Source organism: Oncorhynchus kisutch, linkage group LG27 (genome assembly GCF_002021735.2).
Source record: "Oncorhynchus kisutch isolate 150728-3 linkage group LG27, Okis_V2, whole genome shotgun sequence".
NCBI classification, from domain to species: domain Eukaryota; kingdom Metazoa; phylum Chordata; class Actinopteri; order Salmoniformes; family Salmonidae; genus Oncorhynchus; species Oncorhynchus kisutch.
Window position 1 is genome coordinate 27,749,363 of NC_034200.2, and position 22,048 is coordinate 27,771,410.

Sequence of the window (22,048 nt, forward strand, 5' to 3'; positions counted from 1 at the left end):
GAAGAATGACGCAAGTAGGAGGGATGCAGGGAGAGAAAACAAGGGGAGGAACAAAAGGAGGACAAACCAAAACAAGGAGGGGAGGGAGGGAGAGGAAGATATAGTCGTGTTGAGCAATTAGTGCTTCGGTTTTGGTTCGATCATTTTTTGAAACATTAAATGCGTTGTGTGGGTTGAATGCTGTAACAACACAGAATAAAACCATTTCTAAAAGTCCCATGTTGTTAGTGACTGCCCATTACTGCTTATCCCTTATTAACCATCATTTATTCACATGACTTTACTTAGACCGCTGCTCCCGAGTGGCGCAGCAGTCTAAGGTACTGCATCTCAGTGCTAGAGGCGTCACTACAGACCCTGGTTTGATTCCAGGCTGTATCACAACCGGCCGTGATTCGGAGTCCCATAAGCCAGTGCACAATTGGCCCAGCCTCGTCCTGATTTGGCTGGGGTAGGCCGTCATTGTAAATGAGATAATAATTTGTTCTTAACTGACTTGCCTAGTTAAATAAAACCAAAATATATATATTTCAGTTGTTGTGTATATTACATTTGTTTATTTGATGACTTTATTATTTCATTCCAAGTCATCATCTCATCTCTACAGAGCTGCTACCTATACTGTCTGATAAAGTCACTATTTTACTAGTTCTTCAAAGTAAATAAGACATACTTTTATGACTGCTGAATGCCAACTATGAATCGTCATGTATTCTCAGGTAGAGATACTTCATGAAGCAACTGCTCTATCCCTCTCAATAGCACATTCTTCTGTCACGTCTCTCCCTCCATGTCTGCCCCACACTAATCTAACATAGCAGGCATTAAAAAAACAGACCAGACAAGTAGGATTATGGTCATTGTAGTTAATTACCACGTTTTCTGTCCTGTTGGAAACTACAACTACCTACTACAGGGCACGGTTCGGGATTCATCTGATTTATCTCTAGAGAAACTGTGCAACGTGCACATTGATCTCACAGAAGAATAAAAAAATAAAAAATAGAATTCACATAATTGAACTGACATCAGTCAATTAGGTGTTAAAAACCCCCCAAAATCACAGATATTTCAGTTAATCGTTCAGCACTAAGAAATAGTCAGTTGATGGGTCAAGGGTCAGTCATGCATATTCATAGGTCAGAGTGAGCCCCCCCCACACAGACCCATCCACACCACACACACACCCCAAAGTGGGACACACAGCAGTTTGTCATCAACACAATCAACCCATGACACAGTGTTAAACTAATCGTTGAAGTCATACAAGTGAGAAATGCACATCTGAGAAAACAATTACAATTGTATATGTGTGCTCACTCCTTTCTCATGTGTTTTTCTCAAAATATTAGTGTCTGGGAACAATAAAAAACATTTAATTGAATTCCCATCAGAAGTAACTATCCAATTGGATAAACACATGTATTACATTTGACTGGAAACACAAAATGAATTATGCAAATGTCATTTCCCCTTATTATTCTACTCTATCATATTCAGTGTCTACTGGCCTTGTGCCTCTGCCCCAGTGTAAACTGCCATGTATGTGATGTGGCAGCTGCACACTGGACTTTAGGTAGGCTGGCAGAGGGCTGGTACTGTTGGCATAGAGCAAGGTGGCAGCGCCAGGGCAGGAGTGGCAGCTAAACTGACACCAGCACAGTGATTCATGGATCTGGGTCTATGGTCGAAGGGGCAGACGGGGGTGTGTGTATTCGACTTGGTGTGCATGTCTGCATGCCCAATATGTGACTGTGTGCCTATGTGATGATAGAACTGAAGTGGGCAGCTGATCTGAGCTGGGGCTATGATAGTCTGGGTAAACAGGAAGCGGTCCGTCCGTATTAATCTTCCCCCATTCCTGTGGGCATTGCCCTGCCAGCTCCTGTGGGCAGTGGGCACAGGGTGCCTCAGAGGACGAGGTGGAGGGGGAATCGGAAACGGCCAAACACAACATCCCATCTAGGCTGTGTGAGAGGAGTGTGTGTCACACTGTATGTCTGTGTGTGTGTGGGGGGGGGGTTTTACTTCCCAAAAAGTCTGCTGGAAATTCACAAAAACAACCTAAACTGGTCTATAGGTAATGTGTGTGTGTGTGTGTGTGTGTGTGTGTGTGTGTGTGTGTGTGTGTGTGTGTGTGTGTGTGTGTGTGTGTGTGTGTGTGTGTGTGTGTGTGTTTGTGCGTGAGAGAGACAGGAACACTATACTCTATGTACAATATTGGGGAATAGGGTGTCCTTTGACCAATGATTATCCCTGTCACATAATATATGTTCATTTACGTTTATTTGTGATGGTCAGCTGTCACCAGGCCTGGATCAAATACGTATCTATTTCCTTTCAAATACATTAGATGTGCTTGTTTGAGCGTGTACAGCAGAATGGATCAAATACAATAGTAAAAGTGCAAGCTCCGCCAACACCAAAGGCTCACCACAGCTAAGGCTAATGTAAAGCTAAGGATAATGTAAGGCTAACGTAAGGATAATGTAAGAAAAATTTGACATCTGACTTCTGATTTCACGTTTCTGCTTATCTAAAAAGATTGTTTGTCCCAACCTTACCTCCTCAGGTGGGCAAGGTTTCCCATCAGCTGTTCCTGTGGGGGAATGGAGGGGATGATAGAGGGAGGGGCGGTTGATGATGTCACTGTAGGGGTTGTGAACTCTGGGGTGGGGTCAGGGTGGATGCTGGTGGTGGGCTCCTTACCAGACAGACCACACACTTTATCTACCTGCAGGGAGAGAGAAACACACAGGATGATGACACATGGCATGATGTCTACAACACACAGGATAATGACACAAGGCGTGATGTCTATAACACACAGGATAATGACACATGGCATGATGTCTACAACACACAGGATAATGACACATGGCATGATGTCTACAACACACAGGATAATGACACAAGGCATGATGTCTACAACACACAGGATAATGACACATGGCATGATGTCTATAACACACAGGATAATGACACAAGGCATGATGTCTACAACACACCGGACGATAGTGACACATGGCATGATGTCTACAACACAGGATAATGACACAAGGCATGATGTCTACAACACACAGGATAATGACACATGGCATGCTGTCTATAACACACAGGATAATGACACAAGGCATGATGTCTACAACACACAGGACGATAATGACACATGGCTTGATGTCTACAACACAAAGGATAATGATACAAGGCATGATGTCTACAACACACAGGACGATAATGACACATGGCATGATGTCTACAACACACAGGACGATAATGACACATGGCATGATGTCTACAACACACAGGACGATAATGACACATGGCATGATGTCTACAACACACAGGACGATAATGACACATGGCATGATGTCTACAACACACAGGATAATGATACAAGGCATGATGTCTACAACACACAGGATAATGACACATGGCATGATGTCTACAACACACAGGATAATGATACAAGGCATGATGTCTACAACACAGGATAATGATACAAGGCATGATGTCTACAACACACAGGATAATGACACATGGCATGATGTCTACAACACACAGGATAATGATACAAGGCATGATGTCTACAACACACAGGATGACAGACTTAGAAGGCGGCAAGGTAGCCTAGTGGTTAGATAGTTGGACTAGTAACCGGAAGGTTGCAAGTTCAAACCCCCGAGCTGACAAGGTACAAATCTGTCATTCTACCCCTGAACAGGCAGTTAACCCACTGTTCCTAGGTCATCATTGAAAATAAGAATTTATTCTTAACTGACTTGCCTAGTAAAATAAAAACAGATGGAGAGAATGGGAAATGGATCTTGGATGTACAGTATGTAGACAAGGATGGGATGAGATGAGAGAGCTATTGCCAAGACTGATGTGTGCATGTGTTGGTCTTTTGAGTGTCATGTGATTAATGACATTAAAGCCCTGGTATCCCCTATGAGGAAACAGACAGGTCAGGCAACGACCGCCCCACAACCCATCCCAATGCTGTCTCATTGGCTGAAAAGCCTGGTGTTATTAAGTGTTCCTCTTTTGGGCAGATGGATAGTCCAACGGTGAGCTGAAAGAACCTTAATAATCACTGTCTGGCTGTGTAGTGTCTTTGTCCGAAAGGCTCATTCAATCATTGTCATTATTTAGACCAGAACTGTATGTGCTCACTGCTGCCTCTCATATGGAAAGTTCCAATATGAGTTAGATCTCATACTTCAACAGCATTATGACAAAGCCTGACCCCTGAACCCTGCTTGCTTATGTGAATACCTTGCCTTGGACACATAAGAAGAAATTTGCTCTTTGAGCATAATATGTTTAATGAAGTCTCGACTTTACTTTGACCTTTCTTTTGAAGTAGGCATTAGATGTGGGAACATCAAAGACAGCACTGCAGTATTTAAGCATAGCTTCACTCCCACAGAAGGAGACCTGTTTAGGCGAGCTAGTGAACACACACACACACACACACCTACCTACCTCCCAAATACTGTGCGCCTAGGGGCACACTAAACAATGGAATACACAAAACATAAACATGCACTTTTTTCCACACCAAACAGAAAGGGGAAAGGAGGATATATTCAGGGGTTGAGAGGGGGTGATGGAGGGGTGATGGAGGGGTGAGTAACCACCAGAGCAGTAGAAAAATGCGGGACAATTACAAAACCGCAGGTCGTCATGTGCCAATGGGGCGGCCTATAAATATGGTAAGCATCTGGGGCTAGAAGGATGTGTGTGTGTGTGTGTTAGGAGGATCAGTCATCACGTGCCCTATAAAAGGCATTTTAAATGGAGGTTTCCTCAGAACAGAAGGGCTATTCCCGACTCAGCACCCTGGGCCCTGCAACCTTCTACTAGAGACCTGCTCACCAGAGCTTCACAAGTTGCCACTGGAGTCCTCTTCCACTCCTCCATGACGACATCGCGGAGCTGGTGGATGTTAGAGACCTTGCACTCCTCCACCTTCCGTTTGAGGATGCCCCACAGATGCTCAATAGGGTTTAGGTCTGGAGACATGCTTGGCCAGTCCATCACCCTCAGCTTCTTTAGCAAGGCAGTGGTCGTCTTGGAGGTGTGTTTCGTTATCATGTTGGAATACTGCCCTGCGGCCCAGTCTCTGAAGGGAGGGGATCATGCTCTGCTTCAGTATGTCACAGTACATGTTGGCATTCATGGTTCCCTCAATGAACTGTAGTTCCCCAGTGCCGGCAGCACTCATTCAGCCCAGACCATGACACTCCCACCACCATGCTTGACTGTAGGCAAGACACACTTGTCTTTGTACTCCTCACCTGGTTGCCGCCACACACGCTTGACACCATGTGAACAAAATAAGTTTATCTTGGTCTCATCAGACGACAGGACATGGTTCCAGTAATCCATGTCCTTAGTCTGCTTGTCTTCAGCAAACTGTTTGCGGGTTTTCTTGTGCATCATCTTTAGAAGAGGCTTCCTTCTGGGATGACAGCCATGCAGACCAATTTGACGCAGTGTACGGCATATGGTCTGTGCACTGACAGGCTGACCCCCCACCCCTTCAACCTCTGCAGCAATGCTGGCAGCACTCATACGTCTATTTCCCAAAGACAACCTCTGGATATGACGCTGAGCACGTGCACTAAACTTCTTTGGTCGACCATGCGGGGGCCTGTTCTGAGTGGAACCTGTCCAGTTAAAACGCTGTATGGTCTTGGCCACCGTGCTGCAGCTCAGTTTCAGGGTCTTGGCAATCTTCTTGTAGCCCAGGCCATCTTTATGTAGAGCAACAATTCTTTTTTTCAGCTCCTCAGAGAGTTCTTTGCCATGAGGTGCCATGTTGAACTTCCAGTGACCATTCAGTATGAGGGAGTGTGAGAGCGATGACACCAAATTTAACACACCTGCTCCCCATTCACACCTGAGACCTTGTAACACTAACGAGTCACATGACACCGGGGAGGTAAAATTGCTAATTGGGCTCAATTTGGACATTTTCACTTAGGGGTGTACTCACTTTTGTTGCCAGCGGTTTAGACATGAATGGCTGTGTGTTGAGTTATTTTGAGGGGAAAGCACATTTACACTGTTATACAAGCTGTACACTCACTACTTTACATTGTAGCAAAGTGTCATTTCTTCAGTGTTGTCACATGAAAAGATATACTCAAATATTTACAAAAATGTGAAGGTCTCTCTCTCTCTCTCTCTCTCTCTCTCTCTCTCTCTCTCTCTCTCTCTCTCTCTCTCTCTCTCTCTCTCTCTCTCTCTCTCTCTCTCTCTCTCTCTCTCTCTCTCTCTCTCTCTCTCTCTCTCTCTCTCTCTCTCTCTCTCTCTCTCTCTCTCTCTCTCTCACACACACACACACACAGGAGCATCTGTGGAGCAGGAGAGGGAGGCAGACTTGGGCCACTGGGGAGATGGTTGTGTTATTGTATTACCTATAGACCAGTTTGGGTTGTATTACCTATAGACCAGTTTGGGTTGTTTTACCTATAGACCAGTTTGGGTTGTATTCCCTATAGACCAGTTTGGCTTGTATTACCTATAGACCAGTTTGGCTTGTATTACCTATAGACCAGTTTGGGTTGTTTTACCTATAGACCAGTTTGGGTTGTATTCCCTATAGACCAGTTTGGCTTGTATTACCTATAGACCAGTTTGGCTTGTATTACCTATAGACCAGTTTGGCTTGTATTACCTATAGACCAGTTTGGCTTGTATTACCTATAGACCAGTTTGGCTTGTATTACCTATAGACCAGTTTGGCTTGTATTACCTATAGACCAGTTTGGCTTGTATTACCTATAGACCAGTTGGCTTGTATACCTATAGACAGTTTGCTGTATTACCTATAGACCAGTTTGGCTTGTATTACCTATAGACCAGTTTGGCTTGTATTACCTATAGACCAGTTTGGCTTGTATTACCTATAGACCAGTTTGGCTTGTATTTACCTATAGACCAGTTTGGCTTGTATTACCTATAGACCAGTTTGGTTGTATTACCTATAGACCAGTTTGGGCTTGTATTACCTATAGACCAGTTTGGGTTGTATTACCTATAGACCAGTTTGGCTTGTATTACCTATAGACCAGTTTGGGCTTGTATTACCTATAGACCAGTTTGGCTTGTATTACCTATAGACCAGTTTGGCTTGTATTACCTATAGACCAGTTTGGCTTGTATTACCTATAGACCAGTTGGCTTGTATTACCTATAGACCAGTTTGGCTTGTATTACCTATAGACCAGTTTGGCTTGTATTACCTATAGACCAGTTTGGCTTGTATTACCTATAGACCAGTTTGGCTTGTATTACCTATAGACCAGTTTGGCTTGTATACCTCTATACCAGGGTTGGCTTGTATACCTAAGACCTATAGACCAGTTTGGCTTGTATTACCTATAGACCAGTTTGGCTTGTATTACCTATAGACCAGTTTGGCTTGTATTACCTATAGACCAGTTTGGCTTGTATTACCTATAGACCAGTTTGGCTTGTATTACCTATAGACCAGTTTGGCTTGTATTACCTATAGACCAGTTTGGCTTGTATTACCTATAGACCAGTTTGGCTTGTATTACCTATAGACCAGTTTGGCTTGTATTACCTATAGACCAGTTTGGCTTGTATTACCTATAGACCAGTTTGGCTTGTATTACCTATAGACCAGTTTGGCTTGTATTACCTATAGACCAGTTTGGGTTGTTTTACCTATAGACCAGTTTGGGTTGTATTACCTATAGACCAGTTTGGGTTGTTTTACCTATAGACCAGTTTGGGTTGTATTCCCTATAGACCAGTTTGGCTTGTATTACCTATAGACCAGTTTGGCTTGTATTACCTATAGACCAGTTTGGGTTGTTTTACCTATAGACCAGTTTGGGTTGTATTCCCTATAGACCAGTTTGGCTTGTATTACCTATAGACCAGTTTGGCTTGTATTACCTATAGACCAGTTTGGCTTGTATTACCTATAGACCAGTTTGGCTTGTATTACCTATAGACCAGTTTGGCTTGTATTACCTATAGACCAGTTTGGCTTGTATTACCTATAGACCAGTTTGGCTTGTATTACCTATAGACCAGTTTGGCTTGTATTACCTATAGACCAGTTTGGCTTGTATTACCTATAGACCAGTTTGGCTTGTATTACCTATAGACCAGTTTGGCTTGTATTACCTATAGACCAGTTTGGCTTGTATTACCTATAGACCAGTTTGGCTTGTATTACCTATAGACCAGTTTGGCTTGTATTACCTATAGACCAGTTTGGGTTGTTTTACCTATAGACCAGTTTGGGTTGTTTTACCTATAGACCAGTTTGGGTTGTATTCCCTATAGACCAGTTTGGCTTGTATTACCTATAGACCAGTTGGCTTGTATTACCTATAGACCAGTTTGGCTTGTATTACCTATAGACCAGTTTTGGCTTGTATTACCTATAGACCAGTTGGCTTGTATTACCTATAGACCAGTTTGGGTTGTATTACCTATAGACCAGTTTGGGTTGTATTACCTATAGACCAGTTTGGCTTGTATTACCTATAGACCAGTTTGGCTTGTATTACCTATAGACCAGTTTGGCTTGTATTACCTATAGACCAGTTTGGCTTGTATTACCTATAGACCAGTTTGGCTTGTATTACCTATTAGACCAGTTTGGCTTGTATTACCTATAGACCAGTTTGGCTTGTATTACCTATAGACCAGTTTGGCTTGTATTACCTATAGACCAGTTTGGCTTGTATTACCTATAGACCAGTTTGGCTTGTATTACCTATAGACCAGTTTGGCTTGTATTACCTATAGACCAGTTTGGGTTGTTTACCTATAGACCAGTTTGGGTTGTTTACCTATAGACCAGTTTGGGTTGTATTCCCTATAGACCAGTTTGGCTTGTATTACCTATAGACCAGTTTGGCTTGTATTACCTATAGACCAGTTTGGCTTGTATTACCTATAGACCAGTTTGGCTTGTATTACCTATAGACCAGTTTGGGTTGTATTACCTATAGACCAGTTTGGGTTGTATTACCTATAGACCAGTTTGGCTTGTATTACCTATAGACCAGTTTGGCTTGTATTACCTATAGACCAGTTGGCTTGTATCCTATAGACCAGTTTGGCTTGTATTACCTATAGACCAGTTTGGCTTGTATTACCTATAGACCAGTTTGGCTTGTATTACTATAGACCAGTTTTGGCTTGTATTACCTATAGACCAGTTTGGCTTGTATTACCTATAGACCAGTTTGGCTTGTATTACCTATAGACCAGTTTGGCTGTATACCTATAGACCGTTGGTTATTACCTATAGACCAGTTTGGCTTGTATTACCTATAGACCAGTTTGGCTTGTATTACCTATAGACCAGTTTGGCTTGTATTACCTATAGACCAGTTTGGCTTGTATTACCTATAGACCAGTTTGGCTTGTATTACCTATAGACCAGTTTGGCTTGTATTACCTATAGACCAGTTTGGCTTGTATTACCTATAGACCAGTTTGGCTTGTATTACCTAAGACCAGTTTGGCTTGTATTACTATAGACCAGTTTGGGTTGTTTTACCTATAGACCAGTTTGGGTTGTTTTACCTATAGACCAGTTTGGGTGTATTCCCTATAGACCAGTTTGGGTTGTATTACCTATAGACCAGTTTGGGTTGTATTACCTATTAGACCAGTTTGGGTTGTTAATTACCTATAGACCAGTTTGGCTTGTATTACCTATAGACCAGTTTGGCTTGTATTACCTATAGACCAGTTTGGGTTGTATTACCTATAGACCAGTTTGGCTTGTATTACCTATAGACCAGTTTGGCTTGTATTACCTATAGACCAGTTTGGCTTGTATTACCTATAGACCAGTTTGCTTGTATTACCTATAGACCAGTTTGGCTTGTATTACCTATAGACCAGTTTGGCTTGTATTACCTATAGACCAGTTTGGCTTGTATTACCTATAGACCAGTTTGGCTTGTATTACCTATAGACCAGTTTGGCTTGTATTACCTATAGACCAGTTTGGCTTGTATTACCTATAGACCAGTTTGGCTTGTATTACCTATAGACCAGTTTGGCTTGTATTACCTATAGACCAGTTTGGCTTGTATTACCTATAGACCAGTTTGGCTTGTATTACCTATAGACCAGTTTGGGTTGTTTTACCTATAGACCAGTTTGGGTTGTTTTACCTATAGACCAGTTTGGGTTGTATTCCCTATAGACCAGTTTGGCTTGTATTACCTATAGACCAGTTTGGCTTGTATTACCTATAGACCAGTTTGGCTTGTATTACCTATAGACCAGTTTGGCTTGTATTACCTATAGACCAGTTTGGGTTGTATTACCTATAGACCAGTTTGGGTTGTATTACCTATAGACCAGTTTGGCTTGTATTACCTATAGACCAGTTTGGCTTGTATTACCTATAGACCAGTTTGGCTTGTATTACCTATAGACCAGTTTGGCTTGTATTACCTATAGACCAGTTTGGCTTGTATTACCTATAGACCAGTTTGGCTTGTATTACCTATAGACCAGTTTGGCTTGTATTACCTATAGACCAGTTTGGCTTGTATTACCTATAGACCAGTTTGGCTTGTATTACCTATAGACCAGTTTGGCTTGTATTACCTATAGACCAGTTTGGCTTGTATTACCTATAGACCAGTTTGGCTTGTATTACCTATAGACCAGTTTGGCTTGTATTACCTATAGACCAGTTTGGCTTGTATTACCTATAGACCAGTTTGGCTTGTATTACCTATAGACCAGTTTGGCTTGTATTACCTATAGACCAGTTTGGCTTGTATTACCTATAGACCAGTTTGGCTTGTATTACCTATAGACCAGTTTGGGTTGTTTTACCTATAGACCAGTTTGGGTTGTATTACCTATAGACCAGTTTGGGTTGTTTTACCTATAGACCAGTTTGGGTTGTTTTACCTATAGACCAGTTTGGCTTGTTTTACCTATAGACCAGTTTGGGTTGTATTACCTATAGACCAGTTTGGATTGTATTACCTATAGACCAGTTTGGGTTGTATTACCTATAGACCAGTTTGGGTTGTATTACCTATAGACCAGTTTGGGTTGTTTTACCTATAGACCAGTTTGGGTTGTATTACCTATAGACCAGTTTGGGTTGTATTACCTATAGACCAGTTTGGGTTGTATTACCTATAGACCAGTTTGGGTTGTATTACCTATAGACCAGTTTGGGTTGTATTACCTATAGACCAGTTTGGGTTGTATTACCTATAGACCAGTTTGGGTTGTATTACCTATATACCAGTTTGGGTTGTATTACCTATAGACCAGTTTGGGTTGTATTCAGACAACACACACTCCTGTTGGGCCTTACCCAGACAACACACACTCCTGTTGGGCCTTACCCAGACAACACACACTCCTGTTGGGCCTTACCCAGACAACACACACTCCTGTTGGGCCTTACCCAGACAACACACACTCCTGTTGGGCCTTACACAGACAACACACACTCCTGTTGGGCCTTACCCAGACAGTAAAGGGCCCGGTTGGACCTTACCCAGACAACATACACTCCTGTTGGTCCTTACCCAGACAACACACACTCCTGTTGGGCCTTACCCAGACAGTACAGGGCCCGGTTGGACCCTCCCCAGACAACATACACTCCTGTTGGGCCTTACCCAGACAGTACAGGGCCCTGTTGGACCTTACCCAGACAACACACACTCCTGTTGGGCCTTACCCAGACAACACACACTCCTGTTGGGCCTTACCCAGACAACACACACTCCTGTTGGGCCTTACCCAGACAACACACACTCCTGTTGGGCCTTACCCAGACAACACACACTCCTGTTGGGCCTTACCCAGACAACACACACTCCTGTTGGGCCTTACCCAGACAACACACACTCCTGTTGGGCCTTACCCAGACAACACACACTCCTGTTGGGCCTTACCCAGACACACACACTCCTGTTGGGCCTTACCCAGACAACACACACTCCTGTTGGGCCTTACACAGACAACACACACTCCTGTTGGGCCTTACCCAGACAGTAAAGGGCCCGGTTGGACCTTACCCAGACAACATACACTCCTGTTGGTCCTTACCCAGACAACATACACTCCTGTTGGTCCTTACCCAGACAACACACACTCCTGTTGGGCCTTACACAGACAACACACACTCCTGTTGGGCCTTACCCAGACAGTACAGGGCCCGGTTGGACCCTCCCCAGACAACATACACTCCTGTTGGGCCTTACCCAGACAGTACAGGGCCCTGTTGGACCTTACCCAGACAACACACACTCCTGTTGGGCCTTACCCAGACAACACACACTCCTGTTGGGCCTTACCCAGACAACACACACTCCTGTTGGGCCTTACCCAGACAACACACACTCCTGTTGGGCCTTACCCAGACAACACACACTCCTGTTGGGCCTTACCCAGACAACACACACTCCTGTTGGGCCTTACCCAGACAACACACACTCCTGTTGGGCCTTACCCAGACAACACACACTCCTGTTGGGCCTTACCCAGACAGTACAGGGCCCTGTTGGACCTTACCCAGACAACACACACTCCTGTTGTGCCTTACCCAGACAACACACACTCCTGTTGGGCCTTACCCAGACAACACACACTCCTGTTGGGCCTTACCCAGACAACACACACTCCTGTTGGGCCTTACCCAGACAACACACACTCCTGTTGGGCCTTACCCAGACAACACACACTACTGTTGGGCCTTACCCAGACAACACACACTCCTGTTGGGCCTTACCCAGACAACACACACTCCTGTTGGGCCTTACCCAGACAACACACACTCCTGTTGGGCCTTGCCCAGACAACACACACTCCTGTTGTGCCTTGCCCAGACAGTACAAGGCTCTGTTGGGCCTTACCCAGACAGTACAGGGCCCTGTTGGGCCTTATCCAGACAGTACAGGGCCCTGTGGGCCGTATCCAAACAGTACAGGGCCCTATTGGGTCTTTCCCAGGCAACAGACTCCTGTTGGGCTGGATGTGGGGGCAGTGTGTTTAGGGTGGGCCTGCATGTAAGACTGGGAAGGTGTGTGGAGGGGTAGGGCAGCATTCTTAATAACCACAGCTATTACAGGACTGCATCTCCCCGACGCACGCACACACACACACACAAACAATTGGATGTTTCAGACACACACATACGCACCCAAGCGCATCCACATGCATGCATACGTACAAACACACAATATTGAGCCAAATGGTCCAGTCCAACAGCAATAGGGGACAGTGGGGTAAGTTGAGACAAATAGCTAGGAAGATTGCGTGCGTGTGTGTGTGTGTGTGTGTGTGTGCATCTGTGTTTGACCACCTGTTTGTTATATCTTTAAAATCTCAGCTACTCCATTTCAGACATTCCTCTAGTGATTGCCTGGAGAACGATGGTATAGGATGCCATGGTCTGATACACTTTGCTGTTCGGCAAATTGGGAAAACAAAGACAAACATTCTCTATACATTAGAGAAGGCCGATGAAATTGGATTTCTCCTGCCTGAGGCAAGAATATGTGTGTGTTATTCTAAATTATGTGTTTGCATATGCTTCTGTATGTGTGCGTTAGCATTTGTAAGCCTGCCTGCGTGTATGCATCTTTGCTGCATGTGTGTGACTGTTTGCGTGAACGTATCTATGTCTCTAATCCCCTACACATGTGTCTATGTATCGTCCCCATCTCATATGTCTCTGTGTATATCCCTGGTCTACCCCAAGGCCAGAGAGTGGAGAGGAAAGGAGCAGAGGGCGAGGGAATGAGCCAGAGGGTGTCCGACTCACCCCACCCCATCCAGGCTCTAGGGAAGTATTGTCTTACAGATAGCAGTGTTGGTCCCAGGCTGTCTTCTAGGGTTGTTTATCTAGGGATCAGCCAGGAAACACCAGGGGAACTTTCTCAGGCCCCCTGTCGCATTGCATTCTGGGTAGGGGTGGTAAGGTGGATGGGGGTTTTCCAGCAAGTTTGGCCCCTTATTGTCCACTGGTGGTTTCAATTCTGGACAGTCTTTAACTAACACCTTTTTCATAGCTCAGTTAGTAGAGCGGATGACTATAGGTGTAGTAAGAGAGGTCTTTAGGTCACTGGTTCAAAACCAGAAAAGTTTGTCCTCACGACAGGTATCACAGCCAGGCATTTTGGTCAAGAGGAACATCTTTCAGCAGCACCTCTGAGCCTCAAAGAGGAGATATTTTCTGCATCCAGAATCATGTGGATCATATGCAGCCCCTTCTCAACACTAATAGCACTTAGGTGGGGAGTGGGGGTTGTTCTCTGACCAGTTAGGCCCTCTAATTTCTGGACATACAGTAGAAGCCACTCAGCTCACAAAACGCTAAAATAGAAGACATAGTTACTACAAATAAATACATCCTCGATAGCTCAGTTAGAGTGTAGGACTGAAGGTGAAATAGCAGAGCTCCTTAGGTTGCTGGTTTGAATCTTGCTCGGAGGAGAAAATCTTTTCCATGGCTTTACAGCCAGTCATTTCGGAATTGGACACACAGGAACATAGGCCTTTTGTCAGTGGGATATGCTAAATTCCTGTATACTCTCTCCTCCGTCCTCGCTCGGATCCTTTTGAAAAAGGTCAAAGGTAATCGAGGAGAGGCGGCGAGGAGACGGAACGTGGAAAAAAATGTGCATTGTATGAAATGAGACTCCTTCTCCACTCATGTGTCATAAGACAAGTTATTTTGACAGGGTGGATCCTAAAAAAGGGTGATAAAAACAATTTAAGTTAGTTGTGTAAAACATTTTATAGATAAAAAGATAATTAGCATATTGTTTATTTTTTACCTGTGCATGCTTTTCTCCGCTGACAAAACAAAAGTTGATTCAAAAGGGGTGTGGCAGACTTCAAAACTCTTCTGTGAAGGACTAGGCTACACATGACTGACTATCATTGATCAAAGGTGGATATTGAGAGGGGGAGGACACTTCTGTGAAGGACTAGGCTACACATGACTGACTATCATTGATCAAAGGTGGATATTGAGAGGGGGAGGACACTCTTCTGTTCGCCCACTAACGAATTGACATCTCCTCGAGTCACGGAGGAGAGAGGGTGGAGGACGGACTTTTGCCCAAATGAGAAAAGGCCTGAGTCTGTCAGAACTACCTCTGAGCCTGAAGAGGACAAGGAGGATATATTTTCCTGGATCCAATGATTCGTTTTTTGGATAATGTGTAGTTTTGATTGGGCCTGAAAATACAAGACTTCTACCAACCATAGCCCAAGAATGTTAAGTCCTGTTGGGGGGAGAAGACCCATAGGGTACCGGACGAAAATCTAAACTACAGCCTCCTTTCAACCTAATCACACTACATTCAGGGAAGGGGTGATGTATGGGGGGGGAGTTTGACCCCTTATTGTCTCCTGACAATTGTTCCCAGTTCACACATATCATTGTTCACTATTGATTCTTTCTGTTGACTGCCTCACAATCACCCCTTCGACAGCTCAGTTGATAGTGCAGAGGTCTGTAGGTATAAAAGCAGAGGTTCTTAAGTTGCTGGTTCAAATCTGGCTTGAAGGAGACACCTATTCCTGGATCCATTGTCTCATTTGTTTGAATTATATGTAAAGTTTTGAACAGGCCTGAAAATTCTAGCAAGACCAGACCAGAGCCCGACCATTAAAGGGGAAGTACAGTGTTTTACAACTTGATGTTAGATGGTTCCTCATCCTGAAAGAAGTCTATGGAACAGACTGTAACCCATGGTTCAGTTTTGGGAGGGACAGGGATGTTGTCTGGTCAGTTCGGCCCTGTTGTCCAGTACTGATTGTTTCACATTTCAGGTTTTACTTGTCACATGCACAAGTACAATGAAATGCTTACTTTGCAAGTCATACCCAACAGTGCAGTATTCTAATTTCAGTATTATGACAATCATGGATGACAACGGAAAACCAGCCACATCGAGGACACCGACGTCTTGCTTCCAGGCAAGCTAAACATGTTCTTTGCCCGCTTTGAGGATAACACAGTGCTCGCCTTCTCCGTGGCCGACGTGAGTAAGACATTTAAACGAGTTAACCCTCGCAAGGCTGCTGGCCCAGACGGCCTCCCTAGCCGCGTCCTCAGAGCATGCACAGACCAGTTGGCTGGAGTGTTTACGGACATATTCAATCTCTACCTATCCCAGTCTGCTGTGCCCTCATGGTTCAAGATGGCCACCATTGTTCCTGTACCCAAGAATGCAAAGGTAACTGAACTAAATGACTATCACCCCGTAGCACTCACTTATGTCATCATGAAGTGCTTTGAGAGACTAGTCAAGAATCATATCACCTCCACCCTACCTGTTACCCTAGACACACTTCAATTTGCTTACCACCATAATAGGCCCACAGACGATGCAATTGCCATCACACTGCACACTGCCCTATCCCATCTGGACAAGAGGAATACCTATGTAAGAATGCTGTTCATTGACTACAGCTCAGCATTCAACACCATAGTACCCTCCAAGCTCATCATCAAGATGGAAGCCCTGGGTCTGAACTGACCCTGTGCAATTGGGTCCTAGACTTCCTGACGGGCCGCCCCCAGGTGGTGAAGGTAGGAAACAACACCTCCACTTCTCTGATCCTCAACACTGGGGCCCCACAAGGGTGCGTGCTCAGCCCCCTTCTGTACTCCCTGTTCATCCATGACTGCGTGGTCACACGCCTCCAACTCAATCATCAAGTTTGCAGACGACACAACAGTAGTAGGCTTGATTACCAACAACGACGAGCCAGCCTACAGGGAGGAGGTGAGGGCTCATGGGTGTAGAAACAGAGATTCTCAGGTTGCTGGTTCAAATCTGGCTTTTCAGAGATGTTTTCAAGGCCTCATGGTCAGAATCGCAGCCATTCACTTTTGATTTGGACCCATGAACATACTCTTTCACGTACGCCACTGAGCTTCGAGGTCTTCGAGGTCTACATTATCAGTGGACTTTGTTTCTCACCTGCAGCCCTTCGCTAGGACTGTACGACTGTAGGGGTTGCTGGTTCATATCTGGCCTCAAGAAGGGGACATGTTCAAGCATCCAATGGCTAAGTTGGGTGAATCATTTGATGCTTGAAATACCAGAGTCAGGGAGTTGATTTGGTCACATTGGCTAAATGACCTTTTTAACAATAGTCTCTCAGGCACAGAAAAACAAAAACACACTGGAACAATGACTAACATACATGGCAAATAACTGTGGTATAACTCAATTCACAATTCGTCATAGCTACGTTAAAGAATATTCTGCAGGAACAAGGCACAGAAACATTTTTATTTACCCATCTCTCCACTGTGCTTTCACAGAGCAATAACACACAGACATATGGTGTGTGTGTGTGTGTGTGTGTGTGTGTGTCTCCATGCATTTCCCACCAGCTTCTCTAGGGGCCACAGGGAGAGAGCATTTAGGGCTACATCCATCACACACACACACACACACACACACACACGTCTTTTAAGCACAAATATCATTTAAAAAAATGCAACACATTCCGGCAAGTGGCAACCATACAGCAACGTGTCATAACAGAGTTCAATCAAAGAGAAATGTATCCTCTTTATCTTCATTTAGCTGGGATTAAATCACAAAGAATTACTGCCTGTCTCTTGTGTCCAACAAATCTAAATGTATTTGTGAAAAAGAACAACTTGACATGGAAATTGCTATTGACATACGGTAAATAGATAAGACTGAATTGTCTAACATGTTGCTGGATAGAAGACAGGGAAGTGGGGTGAGGAGAGGGGAGGGGAGGGGAGGGAAATAATTGAAAAGATTGATGGGTCTGATATTCTCCCAACTGTGATTTATTGGTGCGACGCACAAGACATGTTGGAAAAGGGAGGTACATTTAGGCCACACCCTGCGACCCCTAATGACCCCTCGGGATTCCTCCATTTGGCCCGTGGCCTGGATGTCTCCCCACACTTCCTATGAGACAGCTATAAGTTCTGTCTAAACCACTAACCTTGTCAGATCAGGGCAGATTTACACATTTTCATCTCTCTCTCTCTCTCTCATATTTTCATCTCTCCCTCTCTCTCTCAAATCAAATCAAATGTTATTAGTCACATGCGCTGAATAAAACAGGTGTAGACCTTACAGGGAAATGCTTACTTACAAGCCCTTAACCAACAATGCAGTTTAAAAAATGCATACAAGAATAAGAAAGACAAATAACAAGTAGGGCAGCAGTTGAGGTAATTGAGGTAATATGTACATGTAGGTAGAGTTATTAAAGTGACTATGCATAGATGATAACAGAGAGTAGCAGAGGCGCAAAAGAGGGGGAGGGACAATGCAAATAGTCTGGGTGCCATTTGGTTAGATGTTCAGGAGTCTATGGCTTTGGGGAATTGGCGCAAAAGACGGGGATTTGGGCCTGTTCCCGGGTGTGTGGTTCATGTCGGGCTCGTCGGACTGGTTAAAGGGAAAAAAAGCTTCTGCCGGTTCGTGGTGAGTAATCACTGTTCTGATGTCCAGAAGTTATTTTTGGTCATAAGAGACCATAGCAGCAACATTATATACAAAATAAGTAAAAAATTAAGTCACAAATAACACTGTCTTTATCTGTCCTTGTCTTCCTTTCTTCCTCCTGTCGCTCTCCACTCCTGTCACTCGCTCTCCTATATACGTCCCTCTCTCTTTCCTCCAAGTTAAGTCAGTGCTAATTAAACAGAGAGAGAGACAGAGACACAACCAAAAAGAGACAGAGACAGACCGAGACTCTCATATATCACAGTGAACTGTCCTTCAGGCTCCAACTTGGTCACAAGGTTAAGAAACACTGTTTTTCTTCACTCTAATCCTTGTTTACCATCATTAAATCACTCACATATGATTTAAAAAAATAAAAAAATAATTTGCATTTAAAAAACAATTAAAAATACAGCTGTTCCTTTGGAGTTTGTTGACATGGAAGATCCTCCAATCCCATCGTTGTAAACACATTTGGAGAGTTAGGCCTAAACCCTAAATGTGGCAGAGGATCGCAGAGGATTGGATGAACTTAATGACAGAGAGACAGACAGACAGAGAGAGAGAGAGAGAGAGAGAGTGGGAAAAGACCAGAAAGAGAGAGGTCAATTGAGTCCATCATGGCGCTGTGTGAGTGACCCAGAATCTGCAGGCAAACAAACACACAACCATAAAGAGGAAGTGAACAGTCACCCGTACCCACCAATCAAATTTGAGTCACTGCTAATGCACCAAGTTCCATAGGCCTACTACATCATAATGTAGATTAAACAACATGATCATCCTAAGGGTCATTTAGCTGGTCCCTTGTGTGTTGGCTAATTTCCTGCAATAAAAAAAGAAAAACATGACTTATTCCAGGTTAATATAATATTTAAGTGAGACTGAATAAGAAAATCAATGGGGGCCCCTTGGGAGTCCCCTGGGCACGTGCCCTGCGTACACTGTCGGTAATTCAGTCATGATTACTACAAGTTTAGATAGCTGGCTAGACTAACTAAACTAATTTACCAATCTAAAATTGTTTAATAACTGACATGGGCTATTGAGTGACTGTCAGTGAGTGACATAACAAGAGAAAAACTGCTGCAACCAAGTTTCAAAATGTCACCTTGTGTATTCTACAATAAGACCCCGACTGAGTTCCTCCCCAAAATAAATATACTGTATGGATTTTTTTTTCTTTATAAAAAAATTGCAGAGGTCCGGACATCGGTGTCCTCATATGTAGCAATGGCCCTGATCCCAAGACTGTTCATCTGTGTCCTTTTCAATGTAAACAAATTAAGCATAGTGGGCAGACCAAGTAAGGAGGTGGGCAGAACCAATCAGCCTATTGCGGACAGTCTGAGCACCGATGGAGGGATTGTGCATTCCTGGTGTAACTCGGGCAGTTGTTGTTGCCATCCTGTACCTGTCCCGCAGGTGGGATGTTCAGATGTACCGATCCTGTGCAGGTGTTGTTACATGTGGTCTGCCACTGCGAGGATGATCAGCTGTCTGTCCCTGTAGCGCTGTCTTAGGCCTCTCACAGTACGGACATTGCAATTTATTGCCCTGGCCACTTTTGCAGTCCTCATGCCTCCTTGCAGCATGCCTAAGGCACGTTCAGGTAGATGAAAAGGGACCCTGGGCATCTTTCTTTTGGTGTTTTTCATAGTCAGTAGAAAGGCCTCTTTAGTGTCCTAAGTTTTCATAACTATGACATTAATTGCCTCACGTCTGTTCCACAGGTGCATGTTCATTAATTGTTTATGGTTAATTGAACAAGCATGGGAAACTGTTTAAACCCTTTACAATGAAGATCTGTAAAGTTATTTCGATTTTTGCAAATTATCTTTGAAAGACAGGGTCCTGAAAAAGGGATGTTTATTTTTTTGCTGACTTTATTTGTGCCTATGGAAATTTTCTGGGATACTTTATTTCAGCTCATGAAACATGGGACCAACACTCTACATGTTGCGTTCATATTTTATTTGTGTGTGTGTGTGTGTGTGTGTGTGTGTGTGTGTGTGTGTGTGTGTGTGTGTGTGTGTGTGTGTGTGTGTGTGTGTGTGTGTGTGTAGGTGTTAAAGGGATACATGGCACACACACATCCTCATATCCCCAGTCTTAATAAGATCGGGAGCATGCTAAAACTTAATCCATCCTGATGACCCATACAACCGTCAATGGCTGCCTTTCAGCCTCACTCACACGACCTGTATTGTTACAGGGTGAGCCGCACATACCCTTTACTAGACTCATAAAACCTTATAAGCACCTTACCGGACTCCTACCAAGACTTACACTACCGTTCAAAAGATTGGGGTCACTTAGAAATGTCCTTGTTTTTTGTCCATTAAAATAACATCAGATTGACCAGAAATACAGTGTAGACATTGATAATATTGTAAATGACTATTGTAGCTGGAAATGGCAGATTTTGTATGGAATATCTACATAGACGTACAGAGGCCATTATCAGCAACCATCACTCCTGTGTTCCAATGGCACGTTGTGTTAGCTAATCCAAGTTTATAATTTTAAAAGGCTAATTGATCATTAGAAAACCCTTTTGCAATTATGTTAGGACAGCTGAAAACTGTTGCAATAAAACTGGCCTTCTTTAGACTAGTTGAGTATCTAGAGCATCAGCATTTGTGGGTTCGATTACAGGCGCAAAATGGGCAGAAACTTTCTTCTGAAACTCGTCAGTCTATTCTAGTTCTGAGAAATGAAGGCGAGAAATTGCCAAGGAACTGAAGATCTCGTACAATGCTGTGTACTACTCCCTTCATAGAACAGAGCAAACTGGCTCTAACCAGAATAGAAAGAGGTGTGGGAGGCCCCGGTGCACAACTGAGAAAGAAGACCAGTACATTAGAGTGTCTAGTTTGGGAAACAGACGACTCACAAGTGCTCAACTGGCAGCTTCATTAATTAATACCCGCAAAACACCAGTCTCAACGTCAAAAGTGAAGAGGTGACTCCGGGATGCTGGTCTTTTCTTTCAAAAACAAGGACATTTCTAAGTGACCCCAACCTTTTGAACGGTAGTGTATGCAAAACTTTCGGAATTTAAGCAAACGGAATGAAACTGGGAATGAACTACCTGAATCTGTGCAATTAAAACTCTATTTAGTTGCAAACTGTTTGGACTAATGATTACACAATTGTTCTTTCTCTTCGCTAATGATGCGAGTGTGTTCAGTCTTCGGCAGTGGTGTAAAATACTTAAGTAAAAATACTTGAAAGTACTACTTAAGTAGTTTTATGGGGTATCTGTACTTTACTATTTATATTTTTTACTACTTTTACTTCACTACATTCCTAAACAAAATTGGGTACTTTTTACTCCCTGACACCCAAAAATACTTGTTAGAAGGACAGGAAAATGGTCTAATTCACACACTTATCAAGAGAACATCCCTAGTCATCCGTACTGCCTCTGATCTGGCAAACTCACTAAGCACATGCTTCGTTTGTAAATTATATCTTCGTTTTGGAGTGTGCCCCTGGCTATCCATTAAAAAAAATACAAATAAAACGAG

At 43.7% G+C, this 22,048-nt stretch overlaps 1 protein-coding gene across 2 annotated transcripts in view; it reads right to left on the minus strand.

The window, feature by feature from the left end:
- Positions 1-22,048, minus strand: part of LOC109871563 (glypican-5) — a 221,102-nt gene that overhangs the window by 122,040 nt on the left and 77,014 nt on the right. For both annotated transcript variants that reach the window (XM_031807062.1, XM_031807061.1), the window contains exon 4: positions 2,565-2,734. In XM_031807062.1, coding sequence (XP_031662922.1) covers positions 2,565-2,734 — 170 coding nt within the window. The remainder of the gene's footprint in view (positions 1-2,564; positions 2,735-22,048) is intronic.